Source organism: Osmerus eperlanus, chromosome 27 (genome assembly GCF_963692335.1).
Source record: "Osmerus eperlanus chromosome 27, fOsmEpe2.1, whole genome shotgun sequence".
Taxonomy (NCBI): Eukaryota; Metazoa; Chordata; class Actinopteri; order Osmeriformes; family Osmeridae; genus Osmerus; species Osmerus eperlanus.
The window spans coordinates 2,744,456-2,766,631 of record NC_085044.1 but is presented as its reverse complement, the minus strand read 5'-3'; the positions used below and the strand labels follow the sequence as shown (position 1 = coordinate 2,766,631).

Genomic DNA, 22,176 nt, shown 5'->3' with positions numbered 1-22,176 from the left:
AGAGAGAGAGAGAGAGAGAGAGAGAGGGAGGGAGGGAGGGAGGGAGGGAGGGAGGGAGGGAGGGAGAGGGAGAGGGAGAGGGAGAGGGAGAGGGAGAGGGAGAGGGAGAGGGAGAGGGAGAGGGAGAGGGAGAAGCCCCCAGACACAAACTGGGTCAACAGGAGGGCCGCAGAGAGAAAGTCCTTGACCTGTGTTGTCGTTTAGTCTCAGCGAGAGGTCAAGGGTCGGTTTTGCTTTCCCCCGGCCGAAGTGGAGCGTGTTAAAATGACCCCCGAGTGACAGTGGTCAAAGTACTCATCTATCTGTCTACCATCTGTCTGTCTGTCTATCTATCTGCCTCTGTCTGTCTATCTGTCTATCTGCCATCTGTCTATCTATCTGTCTATCTGCCTCTGTCTGTCTATCTGCCGTCTGTCTATCTGTCTGTCTACTGTCTGTCTACTGTCTGTCTGTCTATCTGTCTGTCTGTCTGTCTGTCTGTCTGTCTGTTTATCCATCTGTTTATCCATTTATCAGTCCATCCAACCATCTATCCATCCATCCGTTCTCCAATTCAGCCAACCATCCAGTCATTCTTCCATTCAGCCATTCCATCTATCCATCCATCCATCTATTCATACTTATCCTGGTGACGGCCCTAAATGACTTCTAAACTTCAAACTAGTAGTATAGAACTGCAGTCTTACCTGGAAGTCGAAACTTGATTAAGGTGCTCTGTTCTGGAACTCTACTATCGTGATCAAGTCGAGATCGTACCGTTGATCGTTTGGAGAAAATACATTTAATGAGAGAAAAAGTTAGTCGTTCACCCACTTTCTAGCTGTCAGTTTTGCAAATACACATTCAGATTAAGAGAAAAAGAGAGAGGGAAGGGAGAGATGTTTGGGCAACACCTGACATGGTTGGCCGTTTAGCAATCTCCATTATAGCCAATGAAGGTTGAGGAAAAGCAGATGCACAAACTCTTCAATTGGTGCCAGTGAGGTCAAGTTGCAGGAATATGCCAATTACTTAAATTGATCTGTAGATGGTCCCCTCTGATAGCCAATCAGATCGCACCGCCGATCGTGTTACATCATGTCGAGCGTGGAGGGGAGCTCTCCAAATTGGTTACGACGCACTAGAAGCTAAACACAATTTCCTCTCCGGCAGTAATTCTGTTTGGTCATGTCACAGACAGAACGGGACACCACACTCGGCTGCAGTGGAGGCTTATAAACAACAGAGTTTCAGTTGATTTAATTAGGCATGGGGAAGTATTTAGGGGCTTAATTGAGATTGCAGTGGGAAATTGCTCTGAAATAGCCCTACCTGTTTTGTTTTTTCTCTCTCCTTCTCTCCCTCCCCTCTCTCTCTCTCTCCCCCCCCCCCTCTCTCCCCCCCCCCCCTCTCTCTCTCTCCCCCCCTCTCTCTCTCTCTCTCTCTCTCTCTCTCTCTCTCACTGTGAGCACGGTGAACGAAGACTAAGCGAAGGCTCTCCCCTTTGTAGATAATTAGTAGAGCTTTAATCACTCCCCGGCTGCTTTTTGATTGGAGAACACACGTGCAAACAGGAGTGTGTGTGAGCGAGAGTGTGCGTATTATTGCGTGCGCATGAATGTGTGTGTGTTTGTGTGTGTCACAGGTGGCAATAAGGCTCCTTTCAACAAAAGTGAAAGGCCGCCACCGAATTTGAACTTAGCACACGCCTGCCGCCTCGCTTCAGTTTTGTGAGGGGCTCCACAGCCTTGATTAGCAGTTAGCAGAGCTCTCATCGTACATAGCCAGTTGCTTGTCATCATCTCCGTTCACATTCCAGACATTGTTGTGAGTTTCCTTCACGTCTCCCCCTTCTCCCAGGCCTTTGGCTTCATGACCAGAGTGGCTTTGCAAGCAGAGAAGATGAACCATCACCCAGAATGGTTCAACGTCTGCAACAAGGTCAGTAACTGTAGAGATAACATTCTGTATGAATCGAACGTAAACAAATATCTCTCTGGTCATGGTAACAACCATATATATACACTGTATATATAACGTGTGGTAATATATAATACATAAATTGATCATAATATATATTTTTTTTACTATTTGTAAAATCTTAATGTAAAATGTTGTGGCCTCGTTAAGTAAGAATGGCTTGCGATGAGCTTGCGTCCTTTAAACACAACAAGTTCAACTTGTTCAACTCGCTTTCAATACATTCAGGATCCTTCTTCTAACTCAGGATCTGACGCTACAAGGATTCTTGTAGCGTCTCAACCAGAGCATCCTTTATTTTCCAGCCATTGCTTAGCAGTTAAAGTGATGAGCGAGGCAAAAAAAATTAAACGCTGTCACTTTCAAGTTTCAACTGTAATCCTCCCATTTTTCTCGTGACAAGCTTCGCACATAACTCATAGATTCACCCACCCTCCACCCAATCCCACTCAGAAATGAGTAACAGTTGATATTACGAACAGAGGCCCTGAAAATCTGTGTGCTTTAAGCTGAAGCCACGGGTTAGCTGTGTGGCGGACCTACTGGGCAGAGAGGAATCTTGTCCTAATCCTCTCTTTATTAAAGCGGTAGCAGGATGGAGCAGGGAAGCTGGGAAGCTGGGCCTCAGTGTCACTGTTTTACACGGCTCAGTCTGACTGAGAAACACTTAGTCTCTTTTGTAAGGCTTGTGATGTGGACGATTTTGGGGCCTCTAGATGTGTTTTGGCTTTTATTTATGTGTGTGTGTGTGTGTGTGTGTGGGGGGGGGGGGGTTGTTGCTAAATTAGCAATTTTGTATTTATTTTTCTGTTACTTTACAAACAAAAATCAGATGTAATTGGGTTGGCGATTTTAGGAGTTTTTAGAATGGCACAAACTCCTCACCGGGCCTGTAGGCCCATTGTGATCTGGCCACTTTCAGAAGAGATTGTTGTTGTTGACTGATGTTTGACTTCCTGCTTCTCAGGTCCAGATCACATTAACGACCCATGACTGTGGAGGACTGTCCAAGAGAGACATCAGGCTCGCCAAGTTTATTGATAAAGTTGCACTCACTATGTAGATTAATGTCCCGTTATTTGTGTTCTGTACTGCACCTTTATACGTAAAAATAAAACGATAGAAATATGTTATTTGTCTCGTTTAATTTGAAAAAACATCAACATTTCGATAAAACGTTACAAGTAGGCTACTTATACTTTCGTTAAAATAAAAATGTGTAATTAATCCAGGGCTGGAAGGCTGTAGGTATATAATGCAACATATTGAATTTATTAGTATTATTATGTAGGGCCTATACACAACGTGTACAAAATGTATCGAAAGGTTTTTTCTTTCGTAATGACTTTTGCTGTGTGCTTTACTCACTTTAGTCAAATCAAAATGAGTAAATCACACTGCACCTCTTTAAAGTAGAAAGTAGTAAGAACAGTACATTCGAGATTCTATACCACGTTCGTTTTTATCTGTTGTCAGGATCGTTGTCATAATAGTAAATTGTCGACAATCTGATTTCATTTGAATGTGAAGTCAGTCAGCAATGTAGATTAACCTGAATCACTTTGGCTTCTTTTATTCCCCGGATTCAGAGGGAAGGCCATATATACCTCAAAGAGTTTGGCATGGAAAATGGAGCAAAATGAGGTTAAAAAGAGTGGAAGCGGATATATAAGATACATCCTTGAGCAAGGGTCCAGTCAGATAGCGCTTGGGCAATTTTCTGATTGGGACACAGTAGGAAGAAAAAAAGAGACGACTGAGACCGAGTAAGATTATTATTTTTAGCGTTTCAATTGCGAACTGTCATATCTCTCTTACACACCTCACAAGTCTTTCTAAATGTCAACAGTAGGTCAAACAGTCAATTGCATTATATCTCCCAGGCCTATATAGCCTACTGTACTGTATGTCTTTCTACATAATGCGATATATTTGCTCTATCTTCAGGAGATGTGATATCGGATTTTACAAGTATGTTGCCAGCCTTACCGAGAACCCCCTGTTTGACAACTTTATCATGCTTACTATCGTCATCAATGCTTTGTTCATGGCATTGGAGACGGACTATTATTTGAACTATAAGCTATACGGATTCTTCGAGGTCTGTATTTCTGATGGATGCTGAAATATTATTTAACGTAGCTAGGCTATTAGCCTACAGTGTTTAGTATAGGCCTACACAATCCAATAAATGCAAGCTAACACCCGATGCTGTGGGTGTACTGTATGACTGTATGAATTGCCTAATAGCACCTATTTTATTTCGTTAAACAGCTTTCAGACAACTTTTTCATGGCAGTTTACACCATGGAGTTTCTAATGAAGGTGTACGTTGAACCGAAACAGTTCTGGACCAACGGTTACAACGTGTTTGACGTGATCATCCTCGTTGTCTCTCTGATTCCAACGTTCGTGGGCGAAAAAAAAGCAGATTCCCTCACCTCCCTGCGCATCGTCCGGGCGTGCCGTTCGTTGAGAGTGCTGAAGACGGTGTCTTTCATACGCGGCCTGCAGGTGAATGGCATAAGATATTTTGGTGTCGGTTATTTCCTTGGGTTTATTCTTATATAGGGTTTATACAAATACTTAGGAGAGTTAGCTTATGTTCTTACAATCAATATTTTTGTTCCTGACAGGCCTTAATTTCAGCTCTCTTCAAGACCCTGAAGAGCGTCGTCTTAGTCCTCAGCCTGATGTTTCTACTCATGTACATATTCGCCCTTATTGGATTTTACAATTACGGTGACCCTGACACCGGAGACCCCGAGAACTGGGGGGATTTGGGCAGTGCCTTCTTCACGTTGTTCAGTTTAGTGACGGTGAGAACACATACTTACCCCCCCCCCCCCCTTTAATTGGAAACATTAATAATATACTCATAGGAGTCTATAGGCTTTTTAATGTTCCGATTACTCTGTTCAGCCAGGAGTGACTTGATGGATTTACTGTGTACCTTAGGTGGACGGCTGGACCGACCTGCAGCAGAACCTGGACGACCTTGGCATGGCGTCCAGCCGTATCTTCACCACCGTCTTCATCCTGATGGGTTATTTCATTTTCTTCAACATGTTCATCGGCGTGGTCATCATGGAGATCCAGGTGTGTGTCACCTCTTAGAACTATAGAACTTGTCGCCGGTTGTTTCTAGTTTTTTTATGTTTTTTTTACATTCTAGGTCTGTCATGATAATGTTGGGTGATTGCTACTTTATTAGATAAGATATGACAGTAGCTGTCAGGCCGAGCCAGGCTAGGCTCTATGCGGGGACAGGAGAGAAGAAATGATGAGAAAGAGTTGAGAGAGGAGGTTAGGGGAGAAAGGAGAGATGGATACTGGTTGAGCAGAGTGGCAAAGAGTTTACACAGCGAGAGAAGAGATAGGGATAGGCTGGGAAGCGAGGGGAGGGGAGGCGGAGAGGGAGAGGGAGGCAACATTGTTCACCTCTGCTTCACTACCTCGGGATGGAAAAATAATAATTCTCTCCAACCTAAATGTCCAACACTCCGTCCAGTCGGTCATGAGAGAGAAAGAGAGGTATGGGGGAGGGGGGGGGGGGTTGGCGAGAGAGGGAGAGATGGAAAGAGGTGTTTGGAGAGAGATGAGAGAGATAGAAAGCGAGAGAAAAAGAGAAGAGGTTGTTGGAGAGAGGGAGAGGGAGAAGGAGGGAGTGAAGGGATCAGAGAGAGAGAGAGAGAGAGACAGAAACTTCTAAGTTCCCTCTGAGGTAGCTGCAAGTCATCGGACATATGTCTTAGCGGTAGGGCGCTGGGGGAGGTGGGGGGGGGTTGAGAAACTCAATATGGGAGAACAAAGATAACCATGTCACAGAAAGTCAGCTTTGAGTTTAACCTTCTTACCAAACATTTAACAACTGGTTTCTGGGAAACCCCAGAACGCATGACGTTGCAGAAGGGGAGAGCTCACTGGTTAGAGTGTAGATCAAGAAGTTGAAGGTTCAAATGAATAATAAAGTCATTTCACTGTTACCTGTGTGTGTTTTCTCTCCTATTATTACAGGGAAGATTTCAACGCTGTGCATTCCGTTTTTTCTCTTATGACTAAAGCAAACAACAATGGATTTTAGACTGTGTCGTATTAAGACAAGATAATATCTAGCATTCATGATTCTCATGAATCCAACGGATATTGTATGTTGATGTCACAAGGCAGGATTTGAAGTTTGTGGAAAGTGTGATTGCCCCTTGTCACAGTTTGGTTACATTTTTCCTTGTGATTGTTTGCAACTAAACATGACCAAAGTTGATCTTTCTCAGCATTCAACGAAGAGCTTTGAGGCTCAGGTACAGAGCGAGCGCGAGACCTATCTGAACCAGAAGAAATACGCCATGATCAAGCGCCAGAAAATGGAGATTAGAGAACTCATGATGAGCCAGGTGGGAACCGGGTTCTGCCAAGGGTTCCTCTGTGTTCCCTGTGTCCCTGGCTGTGTCTGTCTGTCTGTCTGTGTGTATGTGTGTGTCTGGCTGTGTGTGACTGTGTATGTGCCTGGCTGTGTGTGACTGTCCGTGTGTGTGTGTGCGTGCCTGTGTGTGCACATGTGCATGTGCTTGTATGTGTACAGTATTCAGGTCAATATCAAGTTGATAAGTTGATCGAGTTGATAACGTGTGTGACGTGTTAAACTGACATCACATGGTATTATGACATCACATGGTATTATGAAATTGCTGAACGTTCTACCTTTCTGATCACTAATCCTATCCTTCCCCTCCACCCACCCACCATCACTACTGCATAGACCAGCAATGAGCTGAACTATAAGCGGGTGGTAGAGATGTTTAAGAAGTCTCTTCGGCACTCGGACTGCATAGTAACGGAGGACCTGTGCTCCAGCTTGTCCTTCATAGACATCTACCTCGGCACCCTGGACCGCAACGACGCCACAGCGGAAAGGTAATCCGAGCCCTTTCTCAAAGCTTACCAGCCGCCAGGCTTTGGCTTAGCGGGTTAGCACATGTTAGTGCTGGGGCAGCGTTTGATGGTGCAAAGGGAATGGCACTTTAGTCCCCTGTGTCAATTGCTGTCAGGAAGATATGTACAAAACTATAGAATTTGCTTGAACTGCATTGATTTATGCGTGATTCTAAAATTGGGTTTTCTGTGAGTTTTAATAATGATAAGTATTGTAGATGAGATCAATAAAAGGCATAACGTAATATCTAAAATACCTATTATTACAGTAATAAGGCTCTATGCACTAAACACTAACCAGAAAAGCAACCAGTTGCAAAGATGGCCGCCATAATCCTATAATGACATGTCAGGTTTGTCTTAGTGATCCCTCTGCAGAGATGATGTTTATGGGTAATTACATCATATTCTCAGGACAGGTCTGGTTTGTGATTGTAGTCTTGTTGTTGCAGACTCGGCCTGTTTTAGGGGCCTGTTCCAACGCGTTCTTCTCAGTGTTATGAGCCTTCTACACTGTAAACCTGCCTTTCCTTGGGTTCCCCGGCTGGACTTAGTTCTTTTTACATGCTTTATAGCAAAAAGATGTGAAAGTTGAAGATTTTTTATGTCTTTATTGGCAACACACTCCATTTCGAAGGGGTTACTTATAGGAAGTGGTTAGAAAGAAGAAGGCAGTATCTAATTCACAATCAAAACATTTGTATTGTGAGAGAGGGATGAGCTGCTATAGGAACTGATCCTTGCAGTTGTTGTGTGGTAGGAGAGATCAAAGAACGTCTGTGTGTGCGTCTGCGTGTCTGTGTGTGTGTCTGTGTGTGTGTCTGTGTGTGTGTGTGTGTGTGTGCAGGCTGCAGCACCTGCACTCCGAGGTGGTGCAGGTGTTGTGTGGGCTGATGGAGGAGGACCTGCAGGACGCAGAGCAGAAGAAGAAGAAACACAGGAAGACGCGTCGCAACCTTTAGCTCGGCCCTCTCCGAACCAGCTCTATTTACATACGCTAATTAAAGAACGGGACTTTGTTGCCATGTGTTGCTGACTGATGTTGTGAGTCGGCTAGTGTCGTCAAAATGCGTATTTGTCATTGAAGACTCCTACGTCATCCAAAGCCTGTCTCAAACTGTAAGGCTGGGTTTAAGAAATAAGTTGAGTTCATGTACTAATGCTTTTTACAGGGGCGGCATTTGAACCTAACTCTCTAAATGTTAACAAATTAAACCTAGATGACCAGAGCAACATACTTTATGATAATATAACTGATCGTTCTTACCACAGTAATATGGTCCATAGCAACAGTGTTGCTTTGTACTTGTCAGTTTAACATCTCAAAGTTAACTCCACAGAACTCTCACATAACTGTTCCTATTGTTGGATCTATATATAATCTGTGTAATACGGAGACTGTATTTGCATTGTTCATATATTATATAATCCCATAGAGATTGATAGACTGATAGTTTACTATCTATATTAAATCTATGGCCCAACCATACCCTCTACTGGTTCAAAGACAACGAGGCAGAGTTAACCTATGGTTGCCAACTATAGGATACCTTGTTTGCGTGTTTTACATGTATTTGTTACTCTTTTTTAGGATTGCTATGCTGCTGTTTGTGTGGTTTTGCTGCGATGGTTCTCTACGTAGCTGCCAGGTAGTGAGAGGGCTGTTGTGTAGTGTGTTCTTCTGTTTTTTATAGGCTAGCGGAATCCAGTTTGAGCGGTGGAACTTTAGAAGGAAGTCCAGCACAAGCAATGACTTCCCTTTGTGCAAGTAAAGACCGTTCAAATATTTACAAGCTATAAAGTGACATTTTGAACTTTACCCTCAAAGTGATAATGCTCTGACATACCCTTGGAGATAGACTTACAACGTCAGTGGAGGCAATTGTGGAAAGTTTGTGATTGCGTTTATGACAATCAAGACAATTGTTTTTGTTGTGGAGTCATGAGAATTTTTGTTAGTTTTGTAGTACATTTACTAGTGTGTTTAAGTAGACAGAAATACACATCACATGAGAAATTAAAACTAAACTAATATGATAATAAAATAGGCTACTTGTTTGATATTTATAGAAAATAGAGGGGTTCTGGTTAAAAGGGAAAAAAATCATTTTGCATGTCATGAAATAATAATCATAATTCTCTTAATAATATTATTATGTGTAATATTCATGTTAAAGCGTGGTTCTTAATTTGAAGCAAACAGGTTGAATTGCTGTCATTACTGTCATGGCATCATTGACATAGGCAGTACATTTACTGCAATACTAATGATTACTAACACAGATATGAGGCCCCAGGTGTCGACTGTGAGATATGCTATTGATTGTTAAATCACTAGTTAAATAGACTTATAACATCGTCCAGTAGTATGTCAATGAGGGGATGCTCTTCACAATTTCATTGAGTTGAATGCGATATGTTGCTCGCAATTGGTCGATTACAATATTGGTCACAGTTTTCACCCTTTTGCATTTGTTTTTTGAATATTCATAGCCATTTACCATTGACAAGGCCAGCTTCTTGACTTGTTTTATATAGCCTATAGTCCTGTGATTTAGACTACGTGTGGATTTGTGCCTACTAAGATATTTACATTTTAAGACTGTAGAAATATAGGCTACTAAAAAGTAAGTGATCGCGAACCTAACCGTGAGAGAATTGATGATTCCAGGCCGGTTCCCCGGTAGCCAACTCTTCAGCGCTTCATCTGGGCCGAGTATGATTACGGAAATAAGCAGGCTAAATGTCTCGAGAGCCTGCTTCTACTCTGCGGTTCAGTCGACATCAAACCGCATGGCTTCGTCAACAGTGAAAGTCCTGTGATGTAAAACGGCCAGAGAAATCTTGGAATAGAGAGAAAGAGAAAATGAGAGGAATGTGAAATTCACTTTTAGCATCGAAGGTTCTCCTTTTGAAGGAATGATAGTTCCATTTAGTCTTTTTGTTTTAGATTTATGAAAGTAGCATTTGAATTGTTTCACAACAATTTTGTTATTCATTAAAAACGAAATATGCTGTTTAATAGGATAAATTGACATCTATTTGCCGCAGTTTATTCAAACAAACATATTACCAATAACACATTAAGATACTTTTCAATCACCACCTACATTATAATGAACTTATTTCTGCAAATCTTACATTATAACAACTTGTACAAAAAACACGTTGCAAGTAAAGCATGCGGGATTTATATTTTAGCAAACAATTTAAACGAAAATACTCCTGACTAAGCATATAAAAGTTTAATCACTAAACAGAACGCAATGCCTTAACCGGGCCATGCACGTAGCACCCCCTGTATTAATGGTCAAAGCACATTTAGCAATATAGAAGTCTTAGTTATAGCCTATACAATAGATTTCTTCTTCAACCGGGTCCGGTTTCATGTGTTTGCTATTGTTTTACTTTTAGATTATTGTCCAGGAGTTGGTGTTTAAACCTATATAGGATTACACGTCACGTTCAAACAGTTGGGGTCCATGAAGCAAAAGAACAAGCAAAACAAAAGCACAAAAATGTTCCTTGTTTTTCAAGTTTGTCTATGTACAATGTTGCAAATGTAACACGTCTTCATCACTTTAAATTGTTGTGCAAGTTAATTTGGTGAACACATAGCCTACAACCCGCATAATCCATTTGAAAAACACAAGATTGCAACTAATCCAGTTTAGTTGTTTTATGCCCCCTCCCCATTTCGCAGGTAGTCTACACAGCTGTCCGCAGAAAAAAATAGTATTTTTTTCATCCATGCTTTGACCCGTCAACTGTTGTACTGACAGGCATTAAGACTAGAGCCGGGACTTTGTAACCCGCTGTATCCAAAGGTTGGGTGCTGTTTTGACTTTAGTCTAAGAGTAGCCAGGCTCGAGTTGCATGTGTCTCTGTACACGCTGTACGGGGAACCTGGAGGCCCGTACGGACAGGCGGAGGAGGACATGGCCGAGTTGATTGTGGAGCTGCTTATACCGTTGAGATTGCTGATGTTGTTCAGGCCCGCGGCTGCCATCCCCGGTACACTCGAGTGCCCATGCATGCCGGAAGCCATAGTCATTGAGGAGATGGAGTTAGGAGCGGAGAACATCGATTGGGATGTGAGGGGACTCATTGAGTTGAAAAATGTGAAGTTCTTCGTTGAGAGGGGGGCCGGGGTCAGTCCTTTGTTCGTCCAGTTGTTGTAGGTGTAGGCTGGGTACATGTAATCGTCCGGTTGCATGAGGCCGCTGAACTGGGGAAGGTAGCTGTTTTTGCACAAGTCCATCTGCTGGTTGCGCTCGCGCTTCCTCCATTTCGCCCGCCGGTTCTTGAACCACACCTAACAGTCAAAGGGGAAACTTTATTTATAAAGTATTTCTCACAAGGAGTTATTGTGAAACTCGTGTTATTGATATTGATTTGTGGTATAAATAGCCTATATATAAAAAATATTGTATAGTGTAGGCTAAAATACAATAGGCCTAGGCCTAAATTATATTAATGTTATATATAGGCTACATGTTGCAGTTATAAAGCTATCATTATAACCATTGCCTTATTATTTCTCAAACAGCCTACAATCTATGGACTCCGTTATCAGTCGCACAGTCATTGTCTTGTTAAATGATGTGAACATGTGTATATAGGCCTAGCGCACTTCTTCGAACACTTCGTTTTCATTCAATTGTGAAAACAATTTACAATCACTATTATTCATTTATTAGCGGAAACGTAATTTTAGCCACCTGGTGTACACGGCCTCATTGACAAATTATCCACAAGACATGGCACAGCCTTTGAGCGGAGATGGCTACGGCCTATATTTAGACTGTATATTCAATAGCTGGTCCACTGTAGGCCTCCTCTCACGTCTCCAAAGAACAGTTAAGGCTTTCAGAAACACGTGACATCTGAAATAAGGCTACATGGCCAATCATATAACTAGGCAAATGAACAAGAAAATAGCTTCTCTGCAATGTGTAAGGTAGCTACAGAGATCATCCTTACTTCAGTTATTAAACTTTGCATGTTGTTGTGTTGCAAAGAGACGAGAGCGCCAAACATAAAAAGTATCCCCCTGGCATTTTGAAATTTGAATGATGAAAACCAGTTATTGAAATAACAGCAGTCAAAAAGAATCATGGCTTCGTGTAACTGGGTACTATAAAGCGCAATGCGTTGTCCTGCCAACTGTGCATGTCAGTGCTGAGAGAAAGCGTTGGACTGAGTCGTTAACATTTAGCAAGGAGACAACTGAAAGTGCTTGAAACGCTCGGGGGAGGGAAATTAGGGTGTCATCTCTACATCGTAACGTGGTTAATCACTCGTAATTACAGCTATGAAATCATCCAACTGATATTCGAGTGTAGACCTGAAGTTAAGTAATTCAGTAAGTTTCAAACAAGTTTCAACGGAAACACGGGATAAGGAAGCAGATATTGCGCGCCTTCGGTGCACGGCCTTGGAGGCATCTCTCGACCCTTACCCTGACTCTGGCTTCAGTGAGGTTGGTCCACACGGCTATTTCCTCTCTCGTGCTCATGTCCGGATAACGGTTCCTCTGAAAGGTGGCCTCGAGTTCTTGCAGCTGTTGACTGGTGAAGTGAGTCCTCTGGCGTCTCTGTTTCTTCTTCTTGTCGTCTGCGTTTCCGTCGTCGCTCCTTTGTTCAACGCTCCTCTCCTTTTCTGTGAGTTACACAAATTATACATCTAAACGTAGTCCCAACATAACCAAACACTTAACTCGCATAGACTAAAAACCAAGCAACGGTGCGCGCAAAAGACTAACTGCAGGCGCCGGGAAGACGCTCTTGGGAGAAGGTGTGTGTACGGAGAACAAAGACAAACTCTGCAGGAGAAAACGTAGGCTACACACCGTGCAGGGCAGGCATTCGAGTGCTCCGAAGTGTTCACGAGCGACCATTGTAAATGCCTATTTTGAAGAACCTTTAGGTGAAACTATCACGTGCCCTTAGTGAAATATTAACAGATAGTCTTGGGCTCAAATATTGATTCTTGGTAAACCACGATGAGACAGTCATTGGGCACTAAATACCCGTAGGCCTAAAGATCAATACAATCCTTTTGTCACAAAGTTTATCCAGTCTTATCGTCTATACAAATGCCCTTTTATACGTATCCTTCAAAAATACGATTATTTAGTTAGGTTAAAACATGACACTTAGAAGTAATGTGAGAATAAAAAACTAATCAAAAGCTAATTTCCAAACCATGGCTTGTGATGATGTGTTGCAAGTTTAAACTTTGTAGCATGAGGAGTGGAATATATGTACATCACTTTATACCAGGCCTAATAAAAATAATTATTCTGTCAATAATTATTTTGCTACCACAGCTCCAGGATCAATTGTATTTATTTTTGTCAATAGGTTTTCAACCACAATTCCTGAAACGCTTCATGAAACTGAATTAAGGTATTACACCTGGAAATTGCATTGCATTTTATGCTATTAAAAATACACAATATTACATAACATTTTGCCTGTAACCGTGACCCTTTCCTTTCTCTTTCCTTTTCCAATGAGTGACTTGGCTTTTATATGTCAATAATAACACAAAATGCATTTAATAGAATCAGACAATAGAACTTGCTTGCAATACAGCGCGTGATAAATAAGAGAATTGGAGCCTATATGCTGGAATATAGGTGAGATTGAAAAGAAGGATGGTCAGTCAGTTATTGTCATACAAAATATGCCTTGATTTCTTTAGCTTTCTTGTAGTCCATGCATGTTGGTTATAAACTTCCCTACGGATTATAAGCAGTCCTCTTACTCGTAGGCCTAGATTCTGAGCATTGTATTGTTTAGATGTCAGAAACATAGCATGTCTAGGGTTAATCATTGGGATACATACGTTTTTTTTAGCATTGTTCAGAAGCAATTTGGGGTAATGAAAAGGACGTTGAATCGGTAAAGTACCTGCTATTTCAGTATCTGAAGACTCGCTGCTTGAATTCTGTAACGTTTCTCGAGCGCCGTTCGAAGTTCTCGGCAAATGAAAGGTGGAAGCCATGTCGCGCGCCGGCGGAGGTCTCACAGTCTCTGCGATTCTGTCCAAATTCATTCCACCTTGAAAAGAATGATGATGCCGTATTAAAAATTGCGGTTAAATCCCCTAGATTGAGCCTTTCCTTAGTTATATGCTTCAGAAATCCAAGCGATTACCATTATTGCAAAGAGAGCTTTTTCAAAACAGATCTCCAAGAGATAAATCTCCGGAATATCTGCTCCGTTTCCGTGGAGCAGTGACAGTACGGTTGCCTTCTATAGTTTCCGTTGGTGTGACCGAATGGAAGCGCTTGCAGCACGAGCATGAACTGGATCCACCCATTTTATGCGCTAAAACCTTCCCAAATTTGAGCAGTCCCACCCACATAGTGGATAGATTTGAATGTGACTGAAAAGAGGAACGATCTTCTTTTTTTTTTTTCCAGGAGTGCACACCAGGCAGAGACACTCGGAAACTTTAGAAGAAAAAGCTCTTTCTTCAGATGTGTCTGAAATATGCTCTCGCGCAGCAGTAGGAACGCTCACGCGCATAAGGTGTATCTCGGATACGACCGTATAGCCGAATAAACTTTGCTTCACTCCTTGGAGTGGAGGATACCTCATTTACTTGTATTTTCTTTGTGAAAGAAACACAAAGCGTATGGGTTTGTGCCACCTTGATTTTACGCGTTTTTTCTTGTCTCAACTTTTAATTATTCAATTAATACAATCAAGTCCTCTAGAACTAAAGTTACGGTCACTATCTGTCTCTCTGTGTGAGTTATAGAGAGCAAAACACAATTTTACTAACAACCACAATTCCCGATCCATTCAACAACCACAGATTGCTGCATTGGCCTATGCCTTTCAGATGCAACAGTTGATTTATGGTTGCAATTTGTTAGATAGCGAACTAGACTCGCGTGGCAATGACAAGAATGAAGCCACAATCCAACTCAAGGCCTCATTGCTTGAACCAGGACTATGTCGAGATAATCCAATGAGTAATTTGCCTGTCCCAGGCCAGAAATTGCCAGTTATTTTGACGTAATCTCCTTACCGTAGATATGTAACCCTATCACGGCATTACTGTAATTGAGCGGCGCCTGCTGGTCAGACATGACTGAGCTGCCCATGCAACTTTCTACAAGTTCACCCAAGGATCATACCAGTGAATAGGCTGGAATCAAGTACAACAGTAGGCTATTGTATCGCTGAACCCGTACGAAGGTTCCCTGCGTCGAGACTCGTTTATTGTCAATTATCCATGTAGCCTACAACACTGTTTTATTTAATTAATGAACAGATTACGTTTTTCTCTCAAATGAGGCCTAAATGTTTTTTTTAGTATTGAATGCAATTTTAAATTAGACGCACCCACCCCAGGGTGCGCTCGAACCGTACTAACCTATCGGCAATTGGTCTGAGATAGGTGTGCGCCGTCTCTGCCAATTGTATAGGCGCCATTGGTAAGAGTTTTTAGGTAATTGTATAGCACACTTTTGACATGAGACCCCGTCAAACTGGAAATCTTCCCTCGAGCGCCTTTTAAAGGGAATTGTGCAACCTCTCAACAATCACTTGGTTTTTCATTCATTCGTTCAGTTTACTCACCAAAGTAGGCTAATGCAATACTGTTTTTATGAACGTCTTTTGACAAACCCATTTTCATAGTTTAGGCCCCTTTGCGCCTTTGTCACAAAATCTCAGGCCCAAATTCCGAACAATGCTTAAAGAATAGCTATTGAACTCATATTACAATTTAAGAAGTTGTCTGCTTGCAATGATTATATTTGAAATAATATAGCCTATTTGAGTGGCTTTAAAATAGTCATCATTACTGCATACTCACGTAGGCTACACATGCAGAAATACCCCCTTCTCAAAACAAGCTAAATGTGTTTGCACTATTGGGGAGAGATGATATAGACAAGGAGGCATGCACCCAGCAAACAACTATGCTAGCCACTTGTAGTAATAATAATTGCATTTTACTATAGGATAACGGATAGGCGTGTCTTCCATATTATTCGTTAAATTTTTTTCAGACTAAGCTTTTTAAATGTAACATTTCATTGGTAAGCGCTTTTGGGTAAGTCGAGATGTTCAGAGATGAAGAGGAGTTGGTGTGATGGATGGCTCTACCAGGGTACAACACACTATTCATCCCGTGTGTCAGGTCAAAGGTCACTTGCAAGATAAGCACTCATATTTTCTCGTCAAACTGAAAATAAACTAGGCTACCATCGTTAATTATAAATAAAACAAAAACTACACACGCAATTCAAGTATTATTTTCAATCATCTTCAGTATTATTTTGAATCCGTCTTTTATATTGACCGACCAAACAAACCGGACGCGGGCAAATATAACATAGAAAATTAAATGATGACGTCGACTCAAAGGAAGGAGAGGCGTGCATGGACCTCGAAAGTAATTAGACACTGCGCGTAACACGAGCTTGTTCCAGGCTAATGACATTACGGTCGTAGTGACCTCCCCGTGCTCTTCTCTCGTGGGCAAGTGGTTCAAGGCCTGCGCGAGCCGGTAGCACATCTGACATTTGAGGGGTTGTTTGTGAGGTTACCGAGTTCAGACGTTATTTCACGAATTCATATTATTAGGGATGGTTTATACAACGCATTTTGAATGTAGCCTATTTGTCCTAACGAAATCAATTTGATGGCTGATATTTGTTTTGTATTCTACGCACAAGTAACCTATTTTACGCACAAGTCACATTCAGCCTGTTTAATCGCATCATTTCCCCAAACGCTTAAGGATGTTCCTACACCTGTAATTTTTACGAATTGTTTACATCATTACAATAAAGTCATGGGGGGAAGGATGTAACCTATTGAATAGCCTATAAACCAGGAATATGTATCTTCCAGTCATCGCTTTGTGACAACATGAAGGGACTGTAGCCCTGAGCTTCCTACATCAGATTTTGCATCTGGAGAAAATAAGATTATATACATTATTTTTCCCATTCTAAAGCCATTTGACAACGAATATGAATAATTGTCAATGGACCCTTTGACGTGGGATCAATGAACGGTAGCCCAAGGAAGTTAAAAATAATTCAAATAATAAACCGTTTCATTTTGTAATTAATTGGTGGGCCTACATCTGCTTAGGACCATTTAAATAGCCCTCACCACATGTTGATTTCACATGCTACATAATTTGCATAAATTGTGAAGTTCAACGTGGCTTTAACGTGTAACATAACATGTTCAAATCGTATTAAACAGAATTCAGAATGATTGTCGATCACTCCCTACAATATTGACTTTGTAAATAGCCTCCAGTTCTCTTTCTCAAACAACTTTTCAACAACGTATTGAAATAGGTAACATGTTTCAAAACATGCAAAATACATTAAGATGCTTCACTGTTTTATTACCCTATCCTACAGATATGTTGCGTAATGTTTACATGCTAAGTGTAGGCTAATTTAAGGTTTAGGATAAAGCAAAAGACGCGTACCTGGGTCTCCGCACGAGGTGACATTCTTCGACAAATTAAGTTCCATTCCAAATGCCTGAAAAACAGAACACATTTGCACACGTTATTATTGGCGTGTAAGTGATAACACGTAAAGTAACAGCCTATTGAGATATATAATTATTAACGTTTGCTTTTGAAAAACAGGAAAATACCGTTCCAAGACAACCGAGTACAACTTTGACAACTCATGCAGGGGATTCCTTTCATGGTTCATCACAGAAACTTGTAAGCCCCTTTTCACGAAAACGGATAAGAATTATAGTTCCCCTCCACCTTTCAAAAACGTCAGAAGGACAGAAGTCCTATTCACTCCTTTCACGATGTTGGCCAATGTATTTGCCCTTTCCTTGTAACAACCAGAGATCTCTATCTCGGAGTTGCCTAAAAGTTTATCTTTGCCATGATGTATACACATAACCCCACTTATCTGTAGGAATCCCTTTGCTCGTTTTATGTCCATAATAAATCGTGACATAATGGATGGTTACCTTTCTTTCTTCTCTCTCTCTCTCTCTCTCTCTCTCTCTCTCTCTCTCTCTCTCTCTCTCTCTCTCTCTCTCTCTCTCTCTCTCTCTCTCTCTCTCTCTCTCTCTCTAAAACACACGTGCGCGCGCGCACACACACACACACATACACACAGACACACACACACACACACTCAGTTATTTGTGCCTGTTTTTTGTGCTGTCTGTTGGATATTGACACGGGTGACAATAATTAATTAATAAGAAAATGTACTTGAGACTATATAACTTAGAAGGAATTTACATAACTATGACATTTCTAATTTCCTCATCTTAACACGACATGCTCACTCTTACCAGACAGATAAATGAACCGTTCCTTGTCAAATACAAATCAGACATCTTGGCAATTTAACTGTACACTTGACGAAGTATCTAAACGTCACACACACTAGAAGCTCACTAACCCAAGATACTGAAATTATGCTACGCTAAAACTCTTATCATGGTCCTGCGCAAGAGAACTGGAAGTCTATCTATCAACTCTAGACCGGCTGCGGTTGTCATCGATAGGTCTCCACCGAGTAGCCTACCAGCGCACCGGATATACAAATATCATGTCTGCTTGGGACTTTGGAAGGTTTTGGAAGGATCATGTCCAAAATAATTTAGTCTGTATCCATGCACGGCCGCTTACGGAACGGAAAGGCTCACAGACTCAAGCGTAAACACATAAACCCTCTAGGTACTGTGGATAAAACTTCATGATTGTTTTCAAATTTACGCCGACAAAACTCACCAGTTGGTTTCCAGCAAAGACAAAGAAAACAATGTAAAACGTTAAATTGTCCCCATGCAGCTGTTAAATATATCCACTAGATTAGAGCGGGCATGTGCTGCGTCCAAATAATAAGCGCTTTGATAGCCTCTCTGCATCGCGCTCGGTTTTCTTCGGAAGGACCTTTCTTGTGTTCTAATGACGTCACGACGCGAGTGACCCCCCTCCTTCTCCCATGGCAACCCGATACAGGATGCGCACATGCTACGAAAAGACGGACATTGAACCAGTCTCTGAATGCGTAGGCCTATAGATGCATGCAATAATGTCTTGACTGACGTTTCGTTAATTAGTTTGCCTTTCAAACAACTTTATGAGCAAGATCTTGTAAACAAAATGTAGCCAACCAAACATGGTTTTGTAATTTTTTTAAGGATGTCTTTGGTTGGCTCATGTCTTATTGTCAAACTCTGGTCGAAATTATGCTCAAAGTAGGCTACACTGTTTTATTAAATTAGACGTTTGGGGGAGGAAAAAAATTATATTGCAACAATCCTGTGGTGGTTTGGTTTTGGAGTTGTTCGCTATAGGCCTATTTCATATTTCAATTTTGATGCAAATTACTGATAACTTTGTTATGTGGTGAAGCAAAAATGCTTCAATAATAATAATTATTATTATGTGTGTGTACATTTTTTGTATTTTTTATTTTGGCGAAAGACAGTTTACAGTTTCCATCATTTTAGAACGCTATCATGTTTCCTAACGTGGCTAAACCCGGTAAATGTATGTTTATATTAATCTAATGGGCTACATTTTAGGCGACACTATATTTTTTCTAGAATTGAATGCAGGTGATAGCCCTACATTTGTCTATTTGGGCCTATGCTAATGTAGGTTCGGCTTCTCCAATGGGTTTGGAATAATATTTTACAACATAGGCTAATCATTTAACCAACTGGATTTCTTTTTTTAAACAACTCATCGATATTTTGGTTTAGGTCTGGTGTTGAATTTTAAATGTTTCCTTTCTAGTTCATGATCTCTATCGATTTGAGTTCGATCCGTGAAAAATTAATTTGAGCCCTGAACTTAGGCCTAAAGGCAATTTAACGAATAGCAAACACCAATGTGATGGTGTTTGTTCATACGCCAAATTGGATATATGGGCTACATTTTAGTATGTATCTCTCCAAAATTGTTGATGTTGAGCATATAGTTAAATAGTTCCTATTGTTGCATTACTGAAGTTATTTGTGACCTGCATTGCTGAAGTAAAGGTTATTATCTGACCTTAGCCCTTAATCTTAACGCACGAGACACCGGTACATTTAACTCATCTTTATAATCACGCAGTTGATATTGAAAATCATAGGCTACTTCTTCCTTTGCAATTAGTTTATTCCTGCAGTTGATAGTAGTGTCCAAGTAGTATTAATAACTCAACTCAAATCTACTATCCCCCTCACGAAACCTCATAGTCTAAGGCTGACTTTAGTCAACAATTGGTAATGAATTTGTAATAAAAATAATTTGTACGCCGCTTTGGCTAAAGATCTCTGCTAAATAAATGAATATGCTACATGATGATGTGAGCCTAATATGATTTTTGGGGATACTGTCGTGTTTGTACATGTCTCTTAGTGTAATAAACACGAACACATAAATTGAGTTTACATTTCCAAAGTCTGAATCGATGCGTATTATTTGTTTTTATTCTTAATTGTCTTTGTTGAGCAACAGACTACGCACGCGGGCCGGGCACTCTCTGCTGCAGTCTGCACAAGTTGGGGCCTTCAGCTCGTGAGACAAAGCGCGTTCCCGGATTCCCTCTGCCTTCCAGTTTCCTTTGTGCTTCTCCCGGTCTGTCGTTAAAGACATTGTAGAAAGTGTGAAAATGTGACCAGTATTCCCCTTTTTAACTTAGCCAAGAGAACTATGCAGAAACCCAACCACGGCTGCGAGAGGGCTTCCACGGGGATTAAGACTGAGCTCTTGGGCTGTGGACAGTCCCCCAGGAGCTGGGAAACTCGTTGCAGAGAGAGGGACCACTTCTCACAGCTTTTCCTAGAAAGGTTGGTTTCCACACACAATAGCGGAACTCGGCTATCTCAAGTGGAAGGTTGGTTGTGTCCGCGGGTGCGTGTGTGGGCGCGTGTGTGTAGGGTGAGGTGAGGGGACAGCTTTTCAGGTGGGTTGTGCTAGCCGGAGCTAAACATAATGTGCCAATGTTAGACCTTTTCCGTGTGACCTCAGCTTCGGGTTGTGTGGGCTGTAGCGGCACTTGATTTTTATCGCACTTGAAGTGCTTGTTTTTACACTTAAAGCCGTCACGGTGCAGAGATATGATGTCGCACGTGGTCACATGATTCGTTAGCATATAGCCTAGATTTGCTTGAAATAATAGTCTTACATTATTTATTTGTTTTTATGGAACAGGTTTACATGTAGATTTACGCAAATATAGGCATATCCGCAACGTGAAAGACTGTTGCATAGATGTAGATCAACGTATAGCCTAGATGCAATTTAATTACATTTGTTGTAATATTACACAATAGCCAAAAGCAGCATTGTTTATTGAAAACAAGACACCATTTTTGCAGAAGCAAATCATAGCTCGAATTCCCTAAAGTGTAACAATTTCTCTTGCGTCCATTTACAATTCGCTTGCAATTGCAACCTGCAGCAAAAAGGGTGGTATAATTGACTGTACCTGTCAGACCGTGGTTGCAAAACGATGAGTCCTGCGACAGCTATAATTAGACGGTTAAACGCTGTAATTACGCCAGCACTGAGGAGTTGGGAGTTGCCCCTGCGGTGCAACAGAGTCAATAGGCGGAGGGCTTATCCTTGTTTGGTGTGGGGTCTGGAGATGTCTGCATTGCTGTCTGTCCTACTTCATAGGGTCACCTCATAGGAGTAAATAGTCATTGTCAATGACAGGCAGTTATACACACTCGGGGAGGTAGACAACTGCGTAGGCATATTGTGCAAGAGTGTGCGCGTGTGCGCGACTTGCTTAAGCAGTCCTGTTACCGGGCAACACTCCATTGTTCCATTCTCTGAAGAAAAAGAATCGTAACATCGTTCAAATAACGTGTCAGAGTATTAGGCACGAGAGGCCTGACTGAGGAACAGTCAAGTGGCACTTCCAGACGCTGCTAAACCAATCGGGACTCGAGAGAGCCAGACATTGGACAGCTCCCTTAGCGAGCCCGTTGTGACATCACAGGGATTTATACGGGGCCTAAAAGCTAACTCAGAACAGAGAGAGACAGATGGACTAAGGAATATTTACTTCATTGAGTTCCTCCGGGGATATCCACTTCAAAACATGGGAGTGATGTCAGCCATTGAGGCTGCAGGGGACTGGGGCTGCTCCCCTATGACCAGAGTCAATGGCCCTCTTGAAGAAAAGAAGCAGGGAGAAGGCCCATGTCACTATTTCCAATTTGCTCTCGGAAATTAGGGATGTTTTGGTTGGGGATTACCTACGTAAACAGTCCTGCTACATAGATCATCGCAGGAAAAGGATTTATT

At 41.6% G+C, this 22,176-nt stretch overlaps 3 protein-coding genes across 8 annotated transcripts in view; 2 read left to right on the top strand and 1 right to left on the bottom strand.

The window, feature by feature from the left end:
• The window catches only part of LOC134013829 (pterin-4-alpha-carbinolamine dehydratase 2-like), a 7,907-nt gene extending 4,820 nt beyond the window's left edge, over positions 1-3,087 (top strand). Inside the window, exons 3-4 of the mRNA XM_062453570.1 lie at positions 1,840-1,920; positions 2,927-3,087. Of these exons, the coding sequence (XP_062309554.1) occupies positions 1,840-1,920; positions 2,927-3,022 (177 nt within the window). The 3' untranslated portion in view covers positions 3,023-3,087. The remainder of the gene's footprint in view (positions 1-1,839; positions 1,921-2,926) is intronic.
• A 397-nt stretch (positions 3,088-3,484) lies between these two features.
• Positions 3,485-8,167, top strand: LOC134013881 (cation channel sperm-associated protein 3-like). The gene is made up of 8 exons (XM_062453642.1): positions 3,485-3,725; positions 3,907-4,060; positions 4,234-4,473; positions 4,596-4,778; positions 4,918-5,058; positions 6,234-6,353; positions 6,719-6,873; positions 7,739-8,167. Exons 1-8 carry the CDS (start codon positions 3,589-3,591, stop codon positions 7,851-7,853), a joined length of 1,245 nt encoding a protein of 414 aa, XP_062309626.1. The 5' UTR covers positions 3,485-3,588; the 3' UTR covers positions 7,854-8,167.
• Positions 8,168-9,896: 1,729 nt separating this feature from the next.
• pitx1 (paired-like homeodomain 1) lies at positions 9,897-21,523 on the bottom strand. Of its 6 annotated transcripts, none has more exons than XM_062453703.1 (5): positions 21,350-21,522; positions 17,371-17,425; positions 13,809-13,958; positions 12,353-12,552; positions 9,897-11,206 (listed from the first exon to the last, which is right to left on the bottom strand). In XM_062453703.1, the coding sequence occupies exons 2-5, from the start codon at positions 17,414-17,416 to the stop codon at positions 10,655-10,657; spliced, it is 948 nt and encodes a 315-aa protein (XP_062309687.1). In that variant the 5' UTR covers positions 17,417-17,425; positions 21,350-21,522; the 3' UTR covers positions 9,897-10,654. The 6 variants fall into 6 exon arrangements, with proteins under 6 accessions (XP_062309687.1, XP_062309686.1, XP_062309684.1 ...); XM_062453702.1 differs by lacking the exon at positions 21,350-21,522 and adding an exon at positions 18,655-18,795; XM_062453700.1 differs by lacking the exon at positions 21,350-21,522 and adding an exon at positions 18,213-18,276.
• Between the last annotated feature and the right edge of the window lie 653 nt (positions 21,524-22,176).